We start from the raw sequence: 24829 nt of genomic DNA, 5'->3' as shown, positions 1-24829 counted from the left end.
CCAAATACAGAGTTTGTTCTGTGTCTTCTGGCTTGCATAATGCTACTGGAGAGAGAGAAGAGCAGGAGTAAGTTTAGAGCTGAGTATGCCTAAAACATCCCTCTAAGGTGTTCGGTACAGTCTTACGATGTTTTAGTAGGTGAATCCACATGATATGGTAATAGCATGCTCACAACAGCAGAATAAAGCCAAAATTTGGTATTTTGCTGCCTCTGGGAAGATCAGCTTATTCTAAAAGTCATTATCACTATTCCTATGTATTTTATATACTGTACATTCTTTATTTGGCACAAAAATAACAAAACTATTGTATATAAGTTGGCACTTAACTGAATAAATCTGTACAGTATGGATCTTATGATAAAGTCATTTTAATTGTTGACATAAGGGAATACGTTTCAAGTACAGTGTGTTATTGAGCTATATTCTGTACTCRTTAGCCACAACAGAAATTCCATTCCTGTTACTCTTCAGCTTGTATAATTAAACTTCACAGAAAATGGCAAGGACATATACAGAAAGACAACCTTCTTCACCAAGAGAAGAGACTACTAACAAACCACTGAAAATGAAGCACTGAGTCTTCACTTCAGAAGGATGCAGACTCATATCCCAAAGGATAGTATGGCAAGAAAGCTAATGACATTAATACATAGCTAAAGTTGCTCTTTTCTTACAGTTGAGATGTGCTCTTTCCTTAAAGGTCTAAGAGCCTTCAGGTATTGTTGTCTTAAAACAGATTGTGGCATGAATATCTAAAGTATTATTACTGTCAGAAAAGTTTAATACAGTTCTCCAAGATAAAAGAGCCTTTAACTTATGTCTACTTTTTTTCTCTGCTCCCTCCCTTCTCCACTTCTACCAATAGCAAAGCTCACAAGTTTTGGTCATGTAGGGATCTTGTGGCACCAAAAGATATAAGAAAAATTAAACTCAGTCTTTAAAGAACATTTAAAGCCAAGTAATAGAAGGGAGGCATTGAGAAYAGAGAGCAGATGTCTTCCCTCAAAGAGTCAGTAGATAAGCTCTGAGCCAGCCTGGTCCAAGCATAATGGAGGGAGCTTTGAACTTGACTTTTCTGTATTCCCAGTTTAGCTTAATATATTGGCTTTTTCCTCAACCTGTCAGTTGTCATATTGTTAGCCAGTGTTGAAGCTGTAAGGAAACAGAATTAATTATTTCATAACATTATTGATTCAAATGATAGTGATGAATTTTCAATACATTGACAAATGTAGAGTTAAAAGGAGGTCTCAAAATAACTGATAGATTTTTAACTAAATTCCTTTTGAATTCCAATTGAAGGTGAGAAACATTCAATGTAAAGATTATTTAGTCATCTTTTGGTTCAACTTTAAAAGTCAGAGTTGCTGAATGGCAGGTTTAGCTCAGTTGGTTAGAGTGTGGTGCTGCCAGTGCCAAGGTTGCGGGTTCAATCCGCCTATGGGCTATGCTGAGGGTTGGACTAGATGATCTCCAGAGGTCCCTTCCAACCTTACCATTCTATGATTCTATGAATATGTATATATGAGTTTTGTGCTGATTTAGTTAGGGTAGTTGGTGTTTTGCTTACAAATTTAAGATTAACAAAGCATTAACTATGCTTTAGCAATATTAAAAATCACAAAGCTATTCCTAGCTGTTCTTTGAAGGCAGCAACGAATTAATATAAGATGCCTTAGTGTTAGATGTTGTTTGAGGAATCATTAGGCATTTGCTTCAAAGTACAGTCTCTTCTACTCTAAGTGAAATTCACTTGCTTTTGTTTCTGACATAATGTGTTTGGGTTTAAATGATCAGATCTGTGCAGGAACAGTAGTGTGTATCCCATTAGCACAGGAGAATCAGCCTCTGAAAATCAAGTTATTACTTACAGCTGGAGCATTAAAAGTCTTTAGATAGCTGAGGGCAGGGATGGGGGAATGAGAAGGCAGGAAAGGGTGCTGTGCTACTGCATAATCGCACATAAATTGTGGTCATGAGACAGGAAGCCTTTTCTTCCTTTTTCCCTTCTGCTTCCCATAAATCTACATTTGGATTATTTCCTTTAAAATACAAAAATATATTATACTTCAAACAGTATTTTTTCCATTATAGTTCTTAAGTTTATTTCAAAGTGAACAAAAGGCATATTTTTTAATTTGTTTTTATCAATACCAATGTACAAACCACCACTATAAAATCTGGGTCGTATTTTGAGGTAGTGTGCATAATACTAGCTGCTTTGAACTGTGAAGGCAGAAAGTGGTTCAGCATTAACTGTACATGCCTCATATTTGCATCCTTTTTATCTTCTACAAAAAGGAGTTATTTCAGTCAGCTATTTGCTTAAAAAAAAAAAAAAAAAAAGCACTATTTGGAAACCTATAGTGTATTTTTCCACTGCTGCTTAAGGAGTCTCCAGCAGTGTTTTTAAAGAACTGTGGGGAAAGCACATTCCATTTTAGTAGCATAGCATTTCATCATGGCCATTTTGTTGAAGTCCAACACTGGGTATTTAACTGTTTAGCATGCCTTGATACATACTTGGAGTTTAAAAAACATGACTTCAGATTGCTATGTAATGACTGWGAGGGAGAGGATATGACTTCTTCAAACATGCCTGATGGTCTGGAAATAAATTCATCCCTTGATGAGATCTCATTGTATTCAGACCTAAAATACTGGATGCAAGTAATCTGTAACTTTGTAGGTCATGCTTAGTCATTTCTTTAATGGTGGAAAGAAGTGGTGGAAGGCCAGAAGCCTTCCAACAGTTGAGCCTCCTGCACCACATCATGATTGCCAAAATAAAGAACCACAGACCTGTGAAAGGTTCCATGCTGAAGAGATTTTGCCAGCAACTGCAGCTTTGCACCAGACAGGAAAGGGTTGGTAGCAAGAAGCATGATGAAAGAAGTACAAACCTTAAACTGCCTGACACTTCCTTGAGCCACAAGATGGTGTTCGTTTTCAGGTGTGATGCAGTAAGCTAGCCTCTAAACCAGAGGGGAAGAAGAGGAAAAAATCAGCCATATGAAGTGGGATTATATCTGTAATTATGGGGAAGTAGTATGAACTTTATTTAAAACAGTAACTTAAACCTTTAATATCGCCGAGTCATGAGTCTAACTCAGTCACTGAGAGAACAAGCTTATAATAAGCCCCTTGGTATTAGTCTTTAATATAAGGAGCAACAGTAGAAAGCTTATGCAAATACTGAGGTCAAATATTTAGCAAGCGCATATGGAAGAGAATGCCAGGAACAAGCTGGTATCACAGGCCTTACATCCCTGAAATTCACACTTTTCTTGGGACTTGTGTCAAAATGGGATTGGCTAGTCCCAGTGGCAAAGGAAGGGGGGCACTGCCTATTCCCAGCTCATCCGCCTTGTCCCTCTGGCTGGCTGKCTGGTTCCATTTGCAACTGTTTGCAGATTTTTGGCTTATCATGGACTTTCAGCTAAACTGGGGAGTTCCCCTTAGACTAAGTGCATACCTTGCCCCCTACTTTAATAGCCGCGATTTACTCCATTATATCTTATAATAGCCGTTTGGGTGTAACATACAAGGCTTCTGCTGTATTTTTCATGAGGAGACTGAAGACCTGCTGTCCACATGAATTGCAAAAAAACAAAACAAACAAAAAAACCCCTTGTTAACACTGATTAATAAGAGAATGTAAATTGCTCTATGGCATGGTTGTGGTGGTGAAAGATGCTGCTCTCTAGTATCCTGGTTCTGTCACTGTAGTAGTTGAAAAGCAAGAGGCTAGATGATGAATCCATAGGCTATGCCTGTACCATAGGATTTAGGAGCACTTCTGGATTTCCAAATCTATTTCAGCACCTTGGTCTTATTTTGAATATAAATAGTTTCTTCAAGCACTTCGATATTATAGCAGTGATCACAATGGAAAAATCTGCAAGGAAATTAATTTCTATCCTTGGCAGAGAGCTGAACTAATTTCAGTAAATAGGAAATAGGAACACAAATTTAACAGGAAAAAGAAAAGCACACAAATACTGTATGGCTGCTGCTAAAGACAGAGTACTGGGCTAAATGAGATCTATTACTCTGACTCAGTAAGGCATTCCTGATGTTCTCAGTGGATACTCATTTAATGAGTGCAGCCCATCCTGCRCTCATTGTTGCTTTAGGGACCCCTTCCAGCATATAGTTATGTGATTAGACTAATATAATGCTAAGGCAGGAGAAATCTGAATTAATTTTGTACATAAAACGGTTTACAATATTCTAGTATAGCATAATAAAGCATACCTTGGACCTAACTGTGTTCAGGTAGAGCAGCTGCATGAAGATCATACTTGATAGTTAAATATGAAGATACTATATTCTGTATATATTTTTTGTTAATAAGGAAAAATATCTCACCAATTAGAGTAATTATATGCATCATAAATTAATAATTTTTTTAAAGCAGTGGTGCTTTCTGGAAAGCTAATTTCTATCTAGAAACGGGAAGAGGATGCACTAATTCTGCCTTGAAAAATCAATCCATCAGAGAGCTGGATTCAAAAGATCACTCTTAAGTAAGTAATATGTTTGGGGAAAAAGAGAAACAAACTGCCAACTTATATCCAGTCATTTCATTACAACACTTCAAGATATTTTGCTAGCATTCCACTTACTTCTTTAAAGGTCCCACGCGCATTCATCAATTTGTAGATAATGTAGGCAGGCACAAGTATCATTGAAGATAATGCTATTCCCCAGCCAATACGATTTGCCCATAGAGGGAAGGTGTAGTCATCGTATGTCAGAGGTTTGAAATTTATTATGCTGACTATCACAACAAACTAAAGAAGAAAGAATAAAAAGAACCATGATTTTAAAATATGAAGAAACTGAGTAGAATGGAAAATAGATTTCATCACTGTTTGATTAGGCAGCCAACCTAGGGGATATTTAAACCCAGCTTCAATATTTACCTTCATCCTGTCTACTTTGCCCTTTGCCATTTAAACTGCAGAAACTCTTGATGCATTTACTAGTACTAACAACGAGTTAATTCTAGGTGCTCTGGACACAGATTATTGGTGGGATGATCAGGTGATTGTCTTATTGCCTCATTTAAACTGGTAGTGTTAGGGATGTAAAATGAAGAGATCTCTACAGGAACTGTTTTTCTCCCTGTTTTCCAGAGGCCTAAGGTTTCATTTTCTTAGAGAAATTTGTACCCATTTTTCAGTGAGAAGAATGATGCAAGTGTTAGCATGGTGCATTTACTGGAGAAAGGTCATATGGTCTTAAGACCTGAAAACCAGAAATGTATTACATATACCAGGGGCAAGAAGGAAAGTGTGGGGTATCACCCCATTTCCTTCCTGTTAAATCTGTATGGGTTATGTGCAATATGCCGAGCTCCTTAGTTTGCTTCTCTGGACCTCTGTATTCTGTTCCTTCTAGCAATTTCAAATTATAGTTTGAGATTACACTTTCAAAGGCTACACAAGGCAAGTAAAGGTTTGGGTTAAAGGAAGCCAATAGTGTGAGGTCCTGTTAATCAAGTATTGATTCAATTTAGAGATTATTTTTTGTTGTTGGTGTTACACAGCTGCAGAAAGATTTGAGAAAAGGCTTTAAGGAGATGTTTCCTAATGCTAGATTTCTGGACAAGCTCAATTTCCCTTCCCCTTGTGGAGAAATGTGTTTATCATTAGGAGCTTTTCTAATGCAAATTATTTCCAAATTATCCAAACTACATATGTCAAGTAATTATAACTGATTTTTTTTTTGGGGGGGGGGGTATTTATATTTATGGTGCTTATAACCTCATTTTTTTTTTGGTGAGGCACTCCATATGCTTGACACAGTTGTTGTGAAATGCTGCTGCTTAGATCAAGTGACCAATTCACTTGAATTTTGCATTTTTAAATTCTAATGGGTAATAGAAGACTGCCTTTTTTTTTCATCCTAATGACTATTTTACAGCTTTCTCGTATTAATTTATAAGTTAATTTTGGTCAATTTAATTTGCTTTATTTTTTTTTAATGCATTCAATGCAGAAACCAAAAGATAGGCTAGAAGAAGGTATATTTAAACTTACTTTTCTCCAACAAATCAAGATTGTAATGTCAATTAGAAACTTGAGAATACCTACAGTCATAACAAAACTGCATACAAAATATAAAAATTCCCTGGAGTTAGGATCACGAGGACCCTGTTTCCACAGGTTTTCAAATATATTGATACCCAATAATTAAATTGATGTGTCCCAATTCTAATGCTTTCAAATGGAAAAAGTGTGTTATGGTGAGATGGAAAGATACATCACTTACTTTCCCTGGGATCCTTATACTGTATCCTGTAACTTACAAGCTTCTGTAAGAAGGCATTGGGGCTACTTCCCCAAGAAATTTTACACTTCTGGAAAGCTTAGACTGAGAATTGCATCATTTTTTTGCTAGCTAGTTTGCTAGACCTTTGCTTAAATTTTAAACTTAAACTTTCAACAATCTCCTAGAGCACAAAAGCTCAAGATATTTGGTATAGCCTTTGCTCTTTCTAAAACTTGTCAGCCTCCATATGAAGTGTTGCAGGCTATAGCTCCATATTAAGCTTCTTTACAGAACAGTACTTAGAAGGATAATACACGCTTGCTAAATGTTTAACGAACTGATTAATTGGGGCCAGACGCAAAAAAAAAATGACGATAACTTTGAGTCTGAAGGCTGGGTCATCAAAGCCTGTCCAAGGTATCCTTAGATACTGGGTACATCAGTACAGCTTTAAGAAGCACAGCTTTATTACAGTTAATATCCTAAAAGCATAGTGAGATCAAATTTCCCTATGTTTACCCTAACCTTTCAATTTACAAATAAGCCTAGGAGATGATCCCAGYGTAAAACTGTAATTTTGTTCTGAACCAAACGTTTGCACAAAACAACTAAATGCTATGTTTACATTTTGGGAATTTTTTTCCAAACGCAGTGAAGCATTTGTGTGTGTTTCATATCAGGCAGCTTACTATGTATATTTAATACATCTCTTCAGTGTTTCAAAGAGCTAACCAGTGGGATAATTGCATACAACTTATTCTAAGGTGTTTCTCCACAGTTGGGATCTTGGTGTCCATTAATGAAATATGAATTACCATTGGAAGATGTGTTCTAATACACACATTGTAAATGTAATGATTTTTAATCAGGTAGTGTTCTTAAGTATATTGTTGCAATTTTTGTGTTCAGACACAAAGCACACACGTAAAAGGTTATGTCTCAAGAGGTGGTATACATAATACAGGCTTTGAGAGAAAGAAGCAAGTTAAATCTAGTGGTAAATAACTCCTAAAATGTTTTCATCTTACTAAACTGCTAGGTATAATCAATAACACATGATTTGGAGCTACTGAAAAAACATGTGGAGGAGCAGATGATCTGCAATAGCCAAAGATCAAGTTGATATGAAAACAGCATATGTATTTGTCCCCCTCTATCTCTCCAGTGATACAACGAACACTTAGGCTTTTTTTAATCTAGTAATAAAGCATCAATACAAAAATATAAAGGATATTAACTTTATTCAGTTTCTTTTCATATTCTATATTAAGCACTTACCTTGTCACATGCTAAGTTCAATTACAATCAACTTGTTATAATACCAGAAAATCTGGTGATAGTCTGAACTTAATACAAGTTACAAAGATAAATGTACCAGTGTTTCAGAATATACAACATCCGTTACTAAGCACATTAGGAAAAATATCCTTCTTGGGTAACTCACTGCATGAATATTTAAGATATTTTGTCATCCACTGAAACATCTGCTTTTGGTTGCTATCAAGTTTAGAATAGAGTATTGGAGTGTCTGTTAGTTATCTTTGAGAAAGTGTTGCGCAATCTTTAACAACCTGAGTGTCTGGAAACATGCTTACTACCCAATACAGCCTTTTGTGTAAAGGAAGAGATGGTTGGTTTGTTTWCAATTTGGTTTAACATCTGTTGGCCATTAATAAAAACAGAATGAGCAAATCTTGAAGTAGAAGGTCAAGTGCRTGGTAATGAGCAGCAGATCGAGATTATAGAAAAGTGGATCAAATTTAGTTTCTCTCTGTAACCACAGAACCCCAGTGAGACAGTCTGCAAAGCATCTAATTACTGGAAATAGGAAAGGTTAACTTGGAGTTTGATTGCTTTAATTAAAAGTGTATTTTTTTTTTCTGTGTGCTTAGGTAAGGCTAGTATATAAGCACTATTTAGTTATTACCTAAGTAATGTGAAATTCTGAGAAGTGTGACATGATGCATTCCAAGTAATGGATCTGATTTGATCTGGTATAAAGTGGTAACATTTATTTCATTAAGTTTCTCTATCTGTTTTTTTTTTTAAACTAACCATTTTGTGTAGTTTTTAGGTTCTGTAAATTCAGCTTTTTGGAATTACTCTGTTATTCTTGCTTCCAAGATGAGGCCAGCCACAGGAGATGGTAGTTTTAAACAGAAATCCATAGCAGTTGAAATGAGAATGAGAAGGGGTGGTAACCCTGAATTACGACACTCTTACCTGTATTTATTATCAAGGGAGAATAAAATTATGCAAYGATTTAGTGGTATGGGAATTTCAAGATTAATGATTTTAAATCATAGGTGGCCTCAGAGCCTTCTTTTTCAGCACAATCTCTTATCTGCCTGGTTTTATTTTCTAGCAGAAAGATTAGTGTTTAATTACCGTGAATGCTGGGGGAAGAAGCACTCTTAGTGTTTCCTTAAGAAAAGCTGCTTCCTTCAAAGCCTGCTAAAGGGTAGGAACAGATGACCACATCCACAATTAGCTTTTCCTTCACAACTGAAGTATTTTGTATAAAAAACCATCAGTACCATGGAGGAGAAAAAAGAATTAAATTGTTGCCTGCTATTTCTCCTAACCATATCAGGAATAACAACGAGCATCTTGCTTTTGTTACATATTCTATATTGTAGGAAGCAACATACTAGTATTTTTTTTCCATGGGGAAATAGTTATTAACACTTACCAATAAAAAAGCAGGGCTAACAAATTTCCAGCACAGTCTCCAGTAGAGGCCTGGCTTGAAGCCCATCATCTGTTGGATATCTTCACTGAATCTGTCCACCCCTATGAGGTAAACAGAAGGAATGTGAACATCCAAATGACATGAATCTGAACTGGTCATGTTGGCGGCATATGCAGATCTTAGCTGTTCTTTTCCAAAGTGGGAATGAACAACTTCCAAATCAGAAGACATATAGGTCAACAACATTGGTCTCCTTTCAATGGGTAGATCTGTCTTTGAATTTGATATATCTAAGACTTAAATGTTCACGAGCATTTAAGGTCTGTTGCAAATAGTGTTACCATTAAAAAGACGAATTTCACAAATATCTAGCAGTTAAATTATGAAGTAGATGCAACTCTTTTCACTATGGTTGTGAACTATTGTAACCTAAGTACTCAGCACTCATTCATGGGTACATTGAAGGAAAACCCAGACCCGTGTACAGACTCATTTCTAGTAAAGAAGTAGATTGATATAATTCTTAATTATCCAAAAGGAAGTTTTATTTGTTCTGCTCAATGGCGTGCCTCACTTTTTTTCAGTGTTTCACTAAATATCCCAGAATATGCATTACGTCTATAACAAACATCACTTCATCTTTTATCATCTCTTCAAGGAACTGGATAGGTGCTTCTGTGTAAGCATGTACAGAACTTTAGTAATGAGGTGCACATGGCCTCTTTAAGAGTATTCAGTTTGCTTTCATAATATCAAATCACTTTCTAAAATTTTCACCACTGTATGCATCTTAATCTCTACTAATTTAATATAGGTGTTGTGGTAGATATCTTAGGAAGTAAATGATCTGTTTATGTGAGTAAAAAACAAGAGTACTGTCAAAACCATAATCTGTTGAAGAAATTAGTGCCGCAGAGGATAACATGAGAAAATTATGAAATGAAGATGTGAATCAAAAATCTGTCTTGCTAATTATACCAGTGTATACTCTGTGTGTGTGTGTGTGTGTGTGTGTGTGTGTATATATACACTGTGTGTGTGTGTGTGTGTGTGTATATATATATATATATATATATATATATATATACACACTTATGTATACTGTGGGTTTAGAAACACATAGGTGACCTTGTTTGCTTGGTTAGTGTCAAAACCTGGCTATTAGTAACATAAAGTATTTCAGTATAAGGCTTTGTATACATACAGCATGCAAGTAACAGCATACAAAACTTCCATTGTCTGCAAGACTATGTAACATAACCCCCTTCAAAATCACTTAAAGTTAGTTACCTCCAGTGGTAATTCACTATTCACCACAGTTTAGAGAAATGAAGGCATTGGAGGAAAGTTTTGGGCAAGTGATAATGGCCAGAGTGGGGAGAAGAGTTGTAAATGCTCTCTCAGATTAATCAAGTTCTCACAAAGCCTTCAATGTTCCTTGAGTATCTAGTCTGAGATTTTTCACGTTTCAGTATCTTCACATTGATAGTGTGTGTGTTTGTGTGTATGCATAATTTAGTGCTTTTGAAAGCTGAATTTTTAATAGATATGAAAATGGAAATGCTCCTTTTGAACAAATAGTGCAGTGGAAATCTCTTCCCACAGCTAAAGCAGAAAGGCAGATCTTTTGTAGACTCCTATTTAAAAACATTATTTAGACAGTGACCTCAAAATTGGAGAATAGTTYGTGCTATCTCAGGCCAGTGTGAAAACCAAAAGTTTGTTATACTAGATGCCTCAGGACATACCAAGTTCTATAGCATTAAATGAGAAAGAGGAGGCTTTTCAGGTCAGTGTCTCTTAATTCCTTATGGCTTTACAGATTTAAATCAGCATTATGACTTACCTCTCTGAATACCATAGAAATGCAGCACAAGCATAATATGTATCCTGCAAGTAGCACTAGTCTGGTTTAGCTACAAATTTTGAGTAGTCTACAAGGGCATTTCCATGCCTTGCAGTGAAAAGCAGTTTCAAGCTGTCTGTACGTAAGAGGAATGTATCTTTTTACTCTAGTAATATTAGTTCATGCTAATTCACATTCTTTGGACTTGATTCTTTTCTGGAAATAGTGTAGTGTCCAGTGGGACATTTTCCATCCTTAATATTTTTTAATTTAATTTGATACTTTTTTTGGATACATATGTCTGCATTAACTGATAATTGACTATAATCAACTATACAAAGCCAATATGCCTTTTTCAGTGCTAGGACAACAACCATTTGAATGGTAGTTTCCTCTGAGTTTTTCTAATGAATTTTATTGTGGTTGGGTTTCCCAGTATGAGATACTATCTTGCAAAAGTTTTGTCTAAGCCCAGACTGTTTTCCCATTTTTTTTTAATAATTGAGTGATTACTACTGCCATCAGAATATGAAAAAATTTCCCACTCAGTTGTCTTTAAACAGAAAAAAAAAAAGGTAAGTCTTAAAGGTATTGGCTCAGAGGTAAGTATTTCTCTGATTAGTGTAATGTGTCATGTCCAGCTACTGGTTTCTTAGGTGGCATTATACTAGAGAAATGTTTTCAACAAATTTGCTTTTAATAGTGAACCCTACTGGGTGCACAGCTTTTTGACATAAATACTTGTTTGTTAGGAATACAGTAAATAGTTGTTTCTCTTCCTGGGGATGAGATCAGTAGGATTTATTTAATTCAATGTATTTAATTACATAAGACAACTTGGTTGACCCTTTACATTCAGTCAGAGAAATGTGTTTACCAGCTTTGGACATTTGAGTGAAAACTTGTTTTATTTTTCTTTTCAACCCAGTGTTATGAACAGGTGAAGCAAGGTATCAGAATCAAAGAAACAATCTGCAAATGCTCTGAGTTTGATCTGATTCTATTTACAGTGCCTTTTGTGAACTTTAGAGTGACTGAATTTAAAGTGCAGTGAATCTGAGAGGGAAATTTATCATTGTGCAGAAGGTCAAAGACAAGGACTAGATAACGTATGAATAAAATTTTTGGAAGTCTCAGACAGACACCCCCAAGCCCAAATAGTGCTTTATGGTCAATTTCTACTGAGAACAAGAAACAAATAGTCTGTGCTTTGCCTTTTTCAACAGCATGCTTTTTTAATACTATACATTTTTCAGATCACCATCCTAAGAGTCAACCTGTAAAGTAGGACAAAGCTATAATTATATATGACAGTACTTGGTGCTTCGTTTTTTTACATTTCTTGAAAACATTTACCCAGTTTCCTTGTGATTCTGTGAGATAAGCATGCGTTATTGGTGACTCCTTCAGTCACTCCAAATTACTTGCCTGGAGACTTGGTTGACCAGTATGGAAATCTCCTTACTTTWTCAGTGAAAAACTAATATATAGTTAGAGTTTATGATGAAACRTTGGTTCAATACACTAAACCCAAAGAGAATTTCAGTGTAATTTCTGAATTATGTAAATATTGAAACTCCTTGGGAATGTCTCTGCTGTAATTGCCTGTTAAATGGCACAGAAAATTTGGCCTGTTCTATCTGTAAATCATACTGCCATGTCAAGGGTGTTAAATCAATAAGCAACAGAGAACTGATTAAGAAGAAAGTGAAAAATAGATTTGGCTATAAATGCAAGTTATCCTCCTAATATTGGAACAGTGTTCTTTGAGCCCAGTGATGGAGAGATCAGAGTTCAGATGCAATGAAAGTCTAGACATTGCCAATACCATGTGCCCTGTCTGCCTGAGAGACCTTGGCAAGTCATTTTGCTGTGTAGGATCAACCAGTTCAGTTGCACAGAAGCTCTTTTGCATTTCCTGGCCCTGGGGTAAAATTGTTCAGCAGCTATAGCTGAAATACTTTAAGAGCATGTTTCCAAAAAGTAGTGTCATGGCTCTGACACTCATCTGGAGCCCTACAGGCAATTTTTGTGTGTGTAGCTTTCCCCTCCTATGTGATGCAAAATAATCTTTTCTAACCTTGGATTTTTTTTCAAATTGGAAAGTAAAAGATAGTAATGATGCAATATTTAAATGAATTTAAATGAAATCAATAAATCAGATTAACTACACTGAATAAGAAAATGATAAGAACTATTAACAGCAGTTATCCTGTTAGAGAGTTCTTTTTTGTCCCTCTTTCAATTTATGACCACTGTCTTTTGTCTTCCTATCATGCACCTAAGTGAAAAGCCTTGGCTCTGTTTCTCAAAACCTTCCATGTAGGTATTGAAAGGCAGCTACCAGGGTCCTCCGGTGGGTCCTCCCTAAGCCTTCTCCAGACTCAACAAGTCCAGTTCTCTCAGCCTTTCTTGAAAGGGAATGTGCTTCAGTCCCCTGACCATCTTCGTAGCCCTCCACTGGACTCTCTTGAGTTTAGTGGTTGTTTGTACTGGGGGTGCAAACAATGGGACACACTATTGCAGGTGCAGTCTAGCAAGTACCAAGTAAAAGGGAGGAATGACTTAATCTCCTGGTTGAGCTCTATTAGCAGGAGCATAGTAGCTGTTAGCCTTCTCTCCTGCCAGCTTGCATGGCTGACTGGCATGTAGCCATGTCCCTGAGCCACAGTTCCTTGATTGCATGTAGCAGATCCAGAAAAGGATCACTCCTCATTGCACATCTAGCACCTGTGTTAAGAAGTTACTCTTGACACCTTCTCCTGTAAGAACCAGAGTCTAATCTGTACTTGCCTCATTTGTGCTTCCATTCTGTGACAGTTGGTGCAATCRTACTTTTTCTTCATTGTCTTTTGTGCCAGGCATATGTATCAATACAAAACCACATGAGCAAAGGATGTGTGAGAGCAGGTAATGCTTGATGAATTTCTCTCTTACTTTTGCGAAGTCAAATAGTTCATTTTTTTTCAAATAAATTGACCTTAAAGACTGAAATTTCAATCTAAAGTATTTTCTTTGGAAAGACTTTCACAGACTGAAAATAATAGACCTGGAAGTGAAGATCGTTGCTAACTTATTCTAGTCATCCAGGAAGATGCTCATGTTAGAGATTCTGACTGAGTGGAGATTTTCCTGCAAGGGAAACTGAACAGCAGATTTGTATCCCAGGGAGAACTGTTTGCCTTTCCTTAGCATGTCTGTCAAGAGGAGTGAGCTCAGGGTTGCCCAAGATGAAAAATGCTAAAAAAAACTAGCAGTCTTAACTAAAATACCTGTTTACTAAAACAAACTAGTTCTTCCTTCTCTTACAGATTCAAGTGACCTTTGCAAGCAGAAACTTTACAGTTAATGAATGTAGGTTTAATTTGAACTAAAGATAGAAATTTGTATGTTTTTGGTCTGTGCCAAAATGTCAAAGGGTGCCTTCAGGCTGGCTTAATGTTCCTGCTGGGTCACTAAGGCAACTGGGGTCTAGCAGGAAAAAAAGGTGGACAAGATCATGCCAGACTTAATCAGTCATAACGGTTCAAATAGCACCCGAGGCTGTAATAAATTTTTTTATACATATATAAAACAGCAGGTCATATTGCGTCAGTAAAAACATCTATCGGTTGCTTGAGACAAATGAATAGATATTTTCCCTGTTAGAGAGAGGGAGAAGAAGGGAAAGGATGATGGTGAAGGACAGAAGTTGCAAGAAATAAATGAACCTGAACTATGCTTGGCGGGRTTACTCTGTGGACCACATTCAAAACCTAGCCATTGTAAAGCACAGTAAATCCTATTTTAATAGCAGCAGATAATAACTTGCACTTACTGAACAGTGATATTTTTATACCTCTGCTTCCAAGCTAAGCTATGATCACTCTTCCATGTTCAGCTCTTATACATCCATTAAAAACAGTTGCCTGTAGCATTTGGTGCCTCCATTTATTTTGAGAGACAACAGCAGATAAGCTGCTAGCTCTGTGCTGGTGTTGGAGGACAGAATTAGCACTTTAAARCTAAAAAATTTTGCTTTAGTAGGTTGAACAGCTTTACACAGGGATATCATTCCTTCAGCTTATTCACTCATCAGCAGTTTTTAATTGGGAGGGACAGAGTGACTAGAAGAATACAGCGATATGGTACAGATGGGGTAAGTCAGTGGCAGCAAGAATAATAGTGTCTAAAGACTGACTCATACATCAATTACAAACACTATCTCTGAATAGAAATGAAGAATAGAAATGACTTTCAGAGGGAGAATAATCATATCAGGAATCAGGGCAGCTAGTTCAGTACAATTCAGTGGGAAAAGGATTTGCAGGCTGCTGTGACTTCTGAACCCTTAGAATGAAGAGAAAAGTGTGACTAAACAGGAAAGTATGACATGGGAATTAGGAGAACATAGGAAATTTATAGCCCAAGAAGGTTGATTAAACTGAAGTTTTAGTGGAAAGCAATTTCAGACACAACTGATGGCTTGGATCAYTGCAGTGTAAGACCTCCCAAGGTTTTCAGTTTTAGATGGATCATTGAGTTAATGTGAGGTTTTTGATTAATATGGGGTTGATGAATTGATTCTCTCTTACCTGTCTAATAGATTTTGGCATTGTATTGCCAAAGTATTTGTGATACCTCTGGAAGAAAAACAGTGCCCTCTGAAAAGGAGCTCATAAAATGAGGAATGTAAATTTAAAACCAAGCCAGCAAGAGGGAGCCTGAGTGTTTATTGGGTTTTGAAAGTGAATAAGCATAACTGTTAATGGCAAGTAGTAGTGAGAGATAGGTACTGAATATAGAAGAATAATTTGGAGGCATGTTTTCAAAATTTGTGGTATCTGTGAAGGTGATTGGAAAYGCATTCAGTGAGGTTACAAAGACAGCTGTACTGACCGTTTGTATTTGCAAATTAGAAGATTGTGTTTTTTGGAGAATATTTGTATCCTAGAGAAATTCTCTGGTATAATACTATAGGGCTTCTTGCTTTAATTTTCAAGGTAACTATCTGGAATCTTTGGAGGAAAGCTAGGAAATTCAACTTCAAGAAAATGAGATATTATTTTAGAGTCCTTATAATTTTACTAATTCTGTGACAGGATGAAGAATTGAGAGCATCCTCCCCAAAAGAAAGAAAGATGATGTTTTTCACTGTGTTTCTTTAGCAAGATATGCATAATTCAGACTGATCTAATTATATCTGATTTTTTTTCTGTATGATTTTGTGATTAACAACATTTTATAWTTTCCACTGTTCTGGAGGTAGAATCTTTTCCAGTGAATAAGACTGAGGTTATGAATCCCTGTATCTTCTTCTGTGATAGACGACTTCTTAAAGGCTCAGTCTGTCCTCTAGCTTGGGGAAGGAAGCAGAGAATAGAAATGTTTGAAACTCTGACACCAGATATTAAAAACTCCTCACCTATTAAATGTTGAATAGGTAGGATACCACAGGCCAGCCCTTCTCCTACACTCTCACTACCTTTTATAACTTTATAATCAGAGATTTGGTTGAGTCTTGAAATATTTTTTTCTGTAAGCAATGTGCAGTTTAACGTTTTTGTTTTGCTTCCTTGGGAATAGCAGCGGTCAACTTTTTTGTCAGTTATAGGACAGGACTATGTTTTTTTTCCTTGGTGAAATTAGACAACGCAGGACACTTCTTCACAAGATTCTGAAGTTTCTGGAGGTTAAAGACTGAACTCAAGCAGACTCAATGTCCCCCTATTTTACCAAATTGTGCTGAAAGCACAATTTCAATATTTTTTTCCACCAAGGCTATAAAAGTGCATTCACGTGGGTTTAGAGAAGTCGTAGTGGTTGTTTGCTAGCATTGTGGTCATCTTTTACAGCAGGAAAGAACAAAATATTTTTTTTCTTCTTTCTTACAAGACTTGAATATCTAGTGTGTTGTTTTTGTTTATGTTTTTTTTTAGGGAGGAGAAAAACAGTATGGACAAAATAAGGCCAGAGTAATTATTAAGGAAGCTAGGTGCATCTTCTGAAACTTAACTGTCAAGTTATACTTTTTTCAAGATACTGTAGCACATCTAGTTGTYGCAGAGTGATTCCATCTTAATTCCAGAGGTGAACTGAATACTTCTAGAGCCTGTCATMCTGAGGATAAAACGATTTACTTGACCCCTTTCTTATGGCATATATTAATTCTATTTCTAGGATTTCTAAGGTGTTGTTGGATATTCCACATCATGCTGTGAAATAAGATAAATTCTGCTGGAGTGTTTTATAATATTGTCTAAAACTAAAGGGATTAATATAGAAATTCCTAGAAATTTATAAAGACAATATAAACCATCCTTTTTTTTCTATTGCATGTAAGCTTGGGATTGGCTGTGGGGAAATCTTGGAAAGGAGGAACAGGTGAATCTGTATTTAGGCTAATCTACTTGCTTTGAAACCACATGAGGGGTACCTGCCACTAGAAGTCATCAGCTGTGTTAGCAGCTGCAAAGCGCTGGTAAGAGGGACAGCATTGTCTTCCATTTGCAGCCTTCTTCACAAGGCAATTTTCTTTGGCTTTGTGCTGAGTTTCAGAATTTGGCCCACGGAACATCTGCATTCCTGTCACTATTTGTAAGTCAGATGAAAATCGCTTCATGAAACCTGGCTTGTCATGCTTTTCTCTGTACAAAGACGCATTGTTTTCTCTCGAAACAATATCAAGCCTATCATGAGCACACTTGAAATTCTAGAAAATATTTTTCAAGTACAAAATCAAGTGCTTACCATAAAACCAGGAAACTCCAATTGCCTCCATTAGAACAGCAAACAGTATAGAAGTCCCAGCTGCAAATGTGTCCAGAAGTGTGAGCACATAAATTCCACCCTAGCATTGAGGAGTTAAAACATGCATCAAAACAAAGTCACAAGTGAAATCACTTTAGTAGTTTAGTTTCTAGTTAGCAGAATTCTGCTTTACTTGAAATATCTTAACTGAAGTATTCTAATGTAAAAAAAAAAGAGCCCAATTGCTTTAGTTCCCTTGAAGGCAGTGGAGTTGCACCCATTGGCACCTGTTTAGGATTTCAGGCTCTTACCTGTTCAGGAGCACCTGTTTCGGCTCTTACCCACTGAGCATCTCTCATGCTTTAGGATTTTTACCTCAAGTGAACATTTGAAGGAGGAAGGAGCATGTCCAGTTCTTTAGATAATAATAGGGACAGCATGGTATTGAAAGGATAGTTATTTATAATAAAATATACAGTTTTCATTTCTCAAATTCTTTCCAGTTTGAGGAAACTAGTAAAGTTATTGGGATATTTTTTAGTGTAAAAAGAGCTTTGTCAACCTGTAAACTTATGCAATTTCAGTAATTTCAATAATAGATTGGGAACCATACCAGGAGAATAAAAGAAGTTTGAACATATCTACTTTCATTGCAGCAACCTCAAATTTAGTGTATTTTTGACATCTTTGCCTACAGGGCTTTTTGCCTTTTTGTCAAAAATAGGAAGACACTGCAGGACATCCAACCTAGAACATTGTGATCCTCATTCTTCAATTAACTGTCAAAAGCCTGGTAAGGCAAATGATTAAGGATGAAGAAAATCTTGGAAGATGGTTGTGATAAATGCAGTACATCAGATTTTCAGGATAGGTTATCAATGTGCTTTTTATGGTGTTAGTAGTAGTAGATCAGCCCCACGTACACTAAGGGAATGTATGGGAGGGAGAGGAGGTTATTCTAAACTCCACTTTCACAAGAAGTAAATGCCTCTATTAGTAAATTTCATTTGCTTCAAAAAGAGAATAGCTGGGAGACAAAGGGCATAGTCACTTGAAATTTATAGTTTCTCAAACAGGGATAAATGCTCAACACAGTTCCAGTGAATATGATAAAAYAACACCAGGATTGCACAAATTTCTTTGGAACGAATGCTTGTGGGTTCAGTTAATAACTAATAATCTTGTGCAAAAAGACCAGAGAAGCATTATGATAGACTCAAAAGTAATAGACTAGCCATAAAGTCGTTTAAAAATTAAATGGCTGCCTGGGAGAGACATGTTTCTATCTTACAGGGTTAATTGCATTTTTAAGGTAGCTTGCTGACGGAAACTTTTGTTCTACTTACATTGGTGATACAAAAAAGGGCAAGTAGGAAAGTGCCAAAAGAAACACCAAAGGTGAAGAGCTTTCTGTGCTGCTTGAGAATTTGGAAGTCATCTGCCAGGCCAGTGATGACAGCTTCCATTCCACCCATCTGAGGAAAGGAAGGCAGGAGCTCTGGTTAAACAGGATTGATGCACAGTCGAAATACAGATCAAGCAATGTAAATCAGATTGTAAGTCATTCCTAAACTTAGAGCGCTGGCATACTGAAGTACAGCTTGCTTTTCATGGGTAGAGAACTGAGGATGCAGTTAGAACTGGTCAAAGTGCCATGGTTGTTAGGGCTTGGTTGCCCTATCCTGTACTCACCCTTTGCTGACTCATTGGGGTAGTACATAGAGAATACTTTGGGAAAAATAGTATGCAGTTGAATAAACTGTGGAGAAAACTGGTAGCTTAACTGAACTAGCTCCTTAAGAGACTTTTAATACAGAGAGACAACATTCTTCACAAGCATCCAGGAAAAACCTATTGACCAAAGATTTGTTTTAGCTGTTGATTATCCAAATCAGTCTGACAAAGACCAAGAAACATCATGGTAGTAACCATGATTTAATTTTTCTGTTTATTCCATGAAAAAATTTTACTTTGCTTTCTCAAAGTAAATGCTGAACAGTTTTTTTCTTGTCTTTTTTAAAAAATATATATTAAATGTACTTTCCAAGTTTTAATTGAAATTGCTATTATATAGGTTGTTTTGAATTTTAATTTCTTTATACTAGTGAAAGCATTCTGCCCCTCCTCCMCCAAGAAGTTCTGTGAAAATGAATTCAAGCCTCCTCATAATGAGGAACAAACTTATTAAATATTTTAGAATCCTTCATAAAGGCTGGATTCCCTCCTTTTTCTCATGCTGAAAAAGCATGATGAAACCTGGAGTGTATGGTGCAGTATAGTAGTTGGTTAGCAGATGCTGGCATATTCCAGCTTCTTCCTGTAAGAATTTGGAGAAATCAACATCTCATGTTGAAATCAGAAGCTGAGAATTGTCTCTCTAGAATGAACGATTCCAATCTAGAGCCAAATRGCTGGGGATGGAGGAGTAGGGTGTGGATTTTGTGGGTGTTTGTTTTTTTGTTTTTAAAGGAAACTAATAATCACAAGCAAAATGGCCCAAAACCTAGTCYTGGCTTTTATTCAGTGATATTGTAGGGGTGCCATCTCTGAATACAGTCAAAGATAGATTAATATTTGATGTTCTCAGAGATGGTTACTATGTTGGCACTTTAACAGACTTGGAGAAGTTGGGAATGGAAATAGACCCTTTGGATTCTCTTGGGTAAGGGCCACTTGTTAATGTATGGCTGTGCTTATTCCATGTGTTTGTTTTCCCTGGCAAGCTAGATGAATACCGCAAACACTTGTTCTACTTCCTGTCCTTTTTGTTTTTATTTGCCAGCACTTGGGTGATGAGATTTMGCTTTCCTTAAGTACTTTGACAATTCATACAGACATCTGTATTTCTGGGCCAGTGCAGGTTTATATGCATGAGTGAAAGTATTCATGTATTATTCTTCATCTTTAGTTTTGGGTATTATTTGATTTTAATTAATTTAAGCTTTAAAATTTTGATTTTTCCATTCAAGGACTTGATCAGTTGGAGGAGAGAGTTAAGACGACCACCATACAAAACACTGCATCACCTGAATATATTTGTTTACATTCAAAAATCCTGAACAAAATACAAACAAGTAAATCCCTACCCCAAAGTTACGGGCTAGCAAGAAGGGGAAAAATTTAGCCAGTTTATCAGCTTGTAGTATTTTAGTTAGCTCCACAGGAAAGCTCCTCCTTAGCAAGAGTTCTACAGTCTAAAACCCTATGTCTTCACTCACTCAAATGTATTACAGCCTTAATTTACTGCATTAGTGAAGTTAAATAGGATGTAAATCTTGTCTGTGTTTTTCTCTTAACTCTGCCCTGTTTCTGCTAGTCACTTAGATTTAGCATACTGGAATGCTAAATTTTTCCGGCCTTCATAGCTGCTTACAGTTGAAAAATGGCCAGAGTAGAAACCCAGATACAATCTCACCTCAATCTTTTGAATAAGGATCTTAGTGTAAAGATTAAGCCAAACTTTAATGAGTCTGAGCTGGAATCCACACTTCAGAAACATTCAGACCTGGATCTGAACCTTACAGCTCATATCTCACTTCACAAGCTCTCATTCAGCTATTTGCCAGACATGATCAAAGCCTGCTTCTGCAACTTTTTTTTTTAAAGKTTTTTTTTTCAGTTTTGCTCTTTTCCCTGCCAGTTCTTTCTTTCCTTTTCTTGTTCTTGAAAATGAACAAAGTTTTCTGAGGTTGCAAGCAATGGAAAAAGTATTTTTTCATTTTCAGCAACAAATTCCTAGATCAGCTGTATACATTCTGAACTACACAAGAGGCTTTAATGCTTTAGAGTAGTAAAGAACTACCACCCTATAAACATGATGAATATTTGTTCATGGCAATGTTCTTTGAAGACCCCATTTATTTTTCCCTAAAAGAAAACAACTCTTAAACTAATTATTACAGGATGTCTGGATGCCTCTTTAGCAAGAGCAAAGCAGTATAAAGGCAATTAGGGTATTTAGCATATTTTCTATATGGCTAAAGTTTTTGTGATCCTGAATAGCATGGTACAGTGTAACTCATCACTTTGTAGAAAGAACAAATGCTCTTTAGTGCTGAATGACGGCCAGAAAACCAAACCTAATGCTGAATTTAACTGCAAAATTAAGTAAGTCTTCTCACTGCTAGTTCTTTACTGTTTTTACCTTGCTGCGAAAATGTAGATGTTTTAGTCTTCAAACTTCAGCCTTTGCTTTACATAGATAAAACAGTGTAGAAATAATCTGGTGGGATTATTAAATAGTGATTATGTTTACAGTAAATTCAGTGTCATTGATGGTCTAAAGCAAAAAGATCAGGCTATCATCAGCTRTTGTTTGTGTCTTCAGTAGATTTTCAGCATGTATGAAAATCTCTTCTGGAAATGAATCTGTGTTACTGTGCCATCTTGTACAAGTCGGGTTCAAAATCTTACTGCAAGTTTGTAGTAGTGATAGCAGTTCACAGCAGTGCTCTTGGATCATACCCTTTAAATAGTAATAGTTGTTGATGAACAGGTCTTACCTAAGTTTATTTAAAAGAAAAAAGAAGAGAGAGAGAGAGAGAGACAGCGAGTATTGTCTGCTGGCTTGTAAATTATCTGATCTCTTTTTAAACCTCTTAAATAACTTAAAAAACTCTTAAACAGCATAATGTAAATATGCTGCCAAGAGTAATAATATCGGTATGTTAGCTGTGTGTTGGGAAAAAGTTTCAAGGAGTATACAGAAAGTTTGTTTTAAATGCAGCAACTTTCCTATTTAAAACCAATACCTCTTCAGTTATTAGAGAAGATAATAGTAAAGAAAAACAACATGTCTAGAAGGAAGATACTCACAGAACTGTCAATGCCAAGAGTAAGGAGCATGATGAAGAATACCACAGCCCAAAATGTAGATCCTGAAAGAGTTGAAATCGCCTCTGGATAAAGGATGAAAACTAAACCGGCTCCTGAAATGGAAAAGGGAGAAAAAAAATCCTTCTAAGTGATACTTAGTTTACTAAACATCTCAAAGTGTTTCTTAGCTTCTCAAAAGCGTTCATTTTACCAAGATAAATTATGACTAAGTTGGCTGTTAAATCACTATACATCCCAGTCTGTGAGTAGTTTGTCATACTTGGAACAAAAAATTGCATTATGCTGAAAATGATTCTGACATACTTTAATAATAAACTTTACAAGGCAGTTTTGAGTATATAAATCTATCCAATCTTTTTTACACTTCTCATGTTTATGTGATCCATACCCTCAAAGCTTTGCGACAGGTCCTCGCTAAATTTTACTAGCTATTTTTCAGCTATGTAGTGAAAAAGGAAAGTTGTGGATGGCCAATCCACTGTTTGGAAGGAGAATTCTTGGATACGATATAAGAGAGGAACAGAAGTGGCAGGTGACCTGTTACCAGGGAAAAGACTACAGCTAAGCTCACCCAGAACCATTTAAAAGCAGTAATCTACAGCACCACACATCAGCATTTTCACCAGATACTGTGCAGCAGTGAAGGCCTGCTTGCTGCATGAGCTGGTCTAGTGAGGGATGAGATGTCAGGGTTGCTCAGTTCAGCAGAGTTGAAATGAACCAATACCAACTTACAATTCACATTTCAACAAGGTAATTAAATGCAGACTTTTAGTGCCCAAGTAATCTCTTTCAGGTGATTTCCATGAGATTTTTCACCTGCTTGTTTGAAACAAATGTAAACATTTGCAAATAAATGGTGGAAGGAAAGGAGTAAAACTAGTATAAATTTCACTTCCTACCTTCAGTGGCTACATCCTCAATTTTAACTTTGTGCTCGTGAGCCATGTAGCCCAATATGGAGAAAATTGCGAATCCTGAGATGAAGCTTGTGACACAGTTAATGGTACTAGTCAGCAAAGCATCCCTAATATGATGGAGAAAAGAACATGCCAATGAAAAAAACACTTTAAGAACTAGATGAGGATTATGTTATAGTGATAGGAAGATTCTGGTGAAAATAGTAATTAAGCAATTATCCTGATAATCAAAAGCTCATATTAGCATACTGTGCTATGATGAGTAGACCAGGTGTCTCTAAATTAGATGGCACTGCACAGGTTAGGTAGACTAATATGTAGTCTTGGCTGGTTATGACCTCTAGAACAGAGGACATGGCACTGTGAACATCARTGATGCCAAACAGCACTTTAATAAAAAGAAAGTAAATATGATTTCCTATCATCAGATACCCTACTTGTAAACGTAGGTGCCATATACCAAGCTTTATCCTCTTCTCACTATTACTATGTTTTAATAGCAGTGAAGAATTCAGTATGTCCTGCAAGTCTCATTAAAATGCTCCCCCATGGGAAAGCTGCAGGATCAAGAGGGACCGAATTGGATCCATAAACTCAAATTCTTTATTAAAAAAAAATTGCTAGGTATTTGTAATTGATAAGGTGATAACTATGTATTTTATCTCCCATAACTGAAAAAAACCTCATACGAGTGAGTAAAGTTTCTTTTCATTAAGTCACCGAGTAGATTAAATGACGCTTATCTCTCTAAACTGAGCTGAGAAAGTTTTGCACACAAAATACTGGGGACTCACTCATAGGTACAGATTTTCATATTTTCTGGCTCTGATTTTCAGTATTTTTATTCTAGCTTACGTTACTGATACCATTTCTCTTGCAGAAGGTATGTTAAAGTACAGAAGAGACAGTATAGTGGTGAGCTGTGGCCCTCATTAGGAAACACAGTACTATTTCCAATTTGTTGTTACAGGAAAGTGTTTTGAACATAATTAAGATGATATCAGCATGTTCTACAGTTATTTGGCCAAAAGAAGGGTATTTGCAGGTGTTAAGTGTTYTGCATTATTAAATTAAAGTGTTCATTTCTTTTTAGAATAGAAACACAATTTTGTGAAACACATTATTCATATAGGGAAGGCAAGGCCAATAAAGCAACGTTGGGCAAATATAATAAGCTAAGAACAAAACAATATGGTTTCGTGTGTTACCTACAGTGTTTGCTTAGTTTTACGTCTATTTCTTTTAATTTAGGAGSAAAATTAGTCAAATAACTTTCCACATAATTTTGTTCTATATGAGAGTAATGCAGAATTATTTGCAGGTGACAGTAAATATCATGTTGGAAGACTGATTATGACTAGCATTTTGTCTAAAGGGTTATCCTTAGTAAATCACCTAATCTGACTAATTGACTGGGAAGCTACAGTCTTTCTGGGCTGAGTTTTCTGGATTGAGTACAAAGCTTACTGAAGTCAGTGGAAATGTTCCATGATTTTGGCTTTGGATCCATTCAAAGCAATTCAC

The 24829-nt window shown here is 36.3% G+C and overlaps 1 protein-coding gene across 1 annotated transcript in view; it reads right to left on the bottom strand.

Annotated features, from left to right (window-relative positions):
- Positions 1-355: 355 nt before the first annotated feature.
- SLC6A2 (solute carrier family 6 member 2) overlaps positions 356-24829 on the bottom strand; it is a 66692-nt gene continuing 42218 nt past the window's right edge. The window contains exons 7-14 of the mRNA XM_085301062.1: positions 23288-23412; positions 22365-22477; positions 18896-19024; positions 17550-17649; positions 8975-9075; positions 4632-4799; positions 2907-2978; positions 356-1155 (exon numbers count right to left, since the gene is read on the bottom strand). Of these exons, the coding sequence (XP_085157188.1) occupies positions 1132-1155; positions 2907-2978; positions 4632-4799; positions 8975-9075; positions 17550-17649; positions 18896-19024; positions 22365-22477; positions 23288-23412 (832 nt within the window). The 3' untranslated portion in view covers positions 356-1131. The remainder of the gene's footprint in view (positions 1156-2906; positions 2979-4631; positions 4800-8974; positions 9076-17549; positions 17650-18895; positions 19025-22364; positions 22478-23287; positions 23413-24829) is intronic.

The sequence above is a fragment of the Rhea americana genome, unplaced genomic scaffold (assembly GCF_003343005.1).
Source record: "Rhea americana isolate MKP2758 unplaced genomic scaffold, rheAme1 scaffold_172, whole genome shotgun sequence".
Classification (NCBI taxonomy): Eukaryota; Metazoa; Chordata; class Aves; order Rheiformes; family Rheidae; genus Rhea; species Rhea americana.
Note: the sequence above shows the minus strand (reverse complement) of the source record. Positions and strands in the feature narration are given on the sequence as shown.